Source organism: Monopterus albus, unplaced genomic scaffold, assembly GCF_001952655.1.
Source record: "Monopterus albus unplaced genomic scaffold, M_albus_1.0 scaffold20.1, whole genome shotgun sequence".
Classification (NCBI taxonomy): Eukaryota; Metazoa; Chordata; class Actinopteri; order Synbranchiformes; family Synbranchidae; genus Monopterus; species Monopterus albus.
Window position 1 is genome coordinate 3,961,439 of NW_018127900.1, and position 2,488 is coordinate 3,963,926.

The window sequence follows — 2,488 nt, forward strand, 5'->3', positions numbered from 1 at the left end:
GTAAATAATGTCTTTTAAGCCAAGAGCTGCCGTAAAAAATTTGTTGTGCTATGCATAATGACAATAAAGATTCTTGACCTTCTTGAAGTATATGTTTATCAATTGATTGATTGATTTTAAACAGACACTATGATGTTTACTTTCTTTTTAGCAGGGCATGAAAAAATTGTAGAAAACATAATTATGATTGATTGTTCATTCTTTATGTTGGAAATAATATATAGGCCACACTTACAAAAGTTTACTGATAAATAAAACTATTCATGGCAAAAGCATGCTTACTTTAGTAACTGTATGCTGTCAAAGACTTTTATTGTACTGAATGCAATGGATAGAAACAGTTTATCTAGACAAACTAGGCTAGCCACTGTTTCCTTAATGTGATTATGTGTGAACTAATGTCTTAATGTGGTCCCATCATTGAAATGTTGGATTTTTTCATAGTCTTCACAAAAACTTGTAACATTAACACTCTCTTAGCATGAAAGTAATACAATAATAATCCTGCAATCCAAAAAAAAAATAAAAAGCGGAAGAGAAAGTAGCCTAAATCATTTTACTGTACACCCAGCCTATGTAGGTGGTTTATATGAACACCAGGTGGCGATATGTAACTTTATTTCGATAAACATTAAGAATAGAAGAAGAGCTCTGTTGACTTAGCTACCTAACACGATAGTAGTTGGACATCTACTTAACGTGATCATCAAAATGCTTCTACAGTCTGTCAGACCCTGGTTGCTTCGTTGCCGGAGTTTACCTTTGGCTTACACAAGACCTTACTACGCTGATAAAGTCGCTCGACTCGGCTCTCAGCCGGACAAACAGTCTCCTGAATATCAGGTAGTTTAGTCTTTCGCTAACGTCAACTAGCACCACTCGCTGCTAATGTCAACTTCATGTAGGTGAGGTGGCTCACACCTGACAGACAAGTGTAAAATAACGCTACATACAGCTAATGTTGTCAAGCGTAATGGGTCGTCTGGACTGTAGATTATGTTATCCCCCAGAAGCTAATTCTAGCCAGTTGACTCGCTAAGGTCAAAACCTTGAGCTGTTATTGTGCCCAGCCAAGGTCCTACTGTAGATAGCTGCATTTCTGCTAGCCACCGATTTTCCTGCAGGTTTCAACAGTTCCATGCGACCCTTGTTCCTCCTGTCATAACAGAATAATCCTGGTGGTTCGTTATTCCACCAGCTCGGTTTTTACTGAACCAATCTGTAATCATTTTTAGCTTGGACATTTCATAACTTGGAGTACAATGCACTGAATACTGAGTATATTTTTGAGAAACTACACCCTTTCAAATAGGGGGCCTTTTGTATACATTTGTCTGGACCAAATGAACTGATGTTGGCTCCAGATGCCTTTAACTTACAGCTGTATATACTGTACTGTACATCTCAGGTATAACCTAGGAAAAGATTGCTAGAACCAGCAGGGCAGTGGTACTCAGTGACCGGAGTTAAGAACCTCTGTTCAAGAGTGTGAACAATCTAAATAATGAGTTTATTTTCAGAAAGTGAAATAATCCAGGGCAAAATCTGCTAGAAACACCCATTGTTCAATTGTAACCTCAGCTAATAAGATAAAGGTGGATACCAAAATCATTACAATATTATCAATGCCTGTATATCATTAATATATCCTATCATTAAAATATAAAAGAAATTCAGGCCAATGCAAATTAGTGTTGATGCTCTTATTGCTTTTAATCATAAGGTTCAATGGTGCAACCACATTTATGTAATATCCACGTTTATCAACCTACAGCCACTTCATCCTCTCTGATGCAACACCCAAAAGGTATCACTGGATGGCACTACAGGAACATTTTCTGCATGTTTCCGGTTTGGAGAAAGACTTGTTTAAAATATAGCAACATGAACAGTCTATTAGTGCTGTCCCAAATGGCAGTTTCTGGGCTCCGGGTGTTCAGTGGTAATAATTGGGGTGTTAATGGGCTAAGATTGTGCTGCTGCACACAGTACCTCTTTGCCCATCTGGCAGTACTTTGGGTAAAAAAAAAAAAACAACACAAAAAGCTAATGAAAGTTATTTTGCAATATTTAATGTAGCAGATGAACAGATGACGAATAATCATAACCATTGGCGTATACACAGAATATGCTACATTTCCGTCATTGATGTGAGATTGACTGGTAGTTTTACCAGTGAAGATGTCTCACTTTGTTGGAACTGTTGGAACAACAGAGGAGAGAAGCACTCAGTTCACTCTAATTATTCAGTGGTGTTACAGAGTGATGCCTCTTAACTCATAAACGGTCTTCGGCTAACAGCATACCGCATGTTGTCTTGTTGTCCACCGGCTGCAGCCAGGTCACAAGCCTGACAACAGCCACTTTCCTTTTGTCCTGTCGTCAGTTTAAGTCACGGATTTAGTTAATGAGGGCAGCACGGTGGCGCAGTGGTTAGCACCGTTGCCTCACAGCAAGAAGGCTCCGGGTTTGGGCCCCACCCGGGACC

The 2,488-nt window shown here is 39.1% G+C and overlaps 1 protein-coding gene across 1 annotated transcript in view; it reads left to right on the forward strand.

The window, feature by feature from the left end:
• Nucleotides 1-639: 639 nt before the first annotated feature.
• Nucleotides 640-2,488, forward strand: part of mccc2 (methylcrotonyl-CoA carboxylase subunit 2) — a 16,949-nt gene continuing 15,100 nt past the window's right edge. Inside the window, exon 1 of the mRNA XM_020593821.1 lies at nucleotides 640-843. Within this exon, the coding sequence (XP_020449477.1) occupies nucleotides 712-843 (132 nt within the window). The 5' untranslated portion in view covers nucleotides 640-711. The remainder of the gene's footprint in view (nucleotides 844-2,488) is intronic.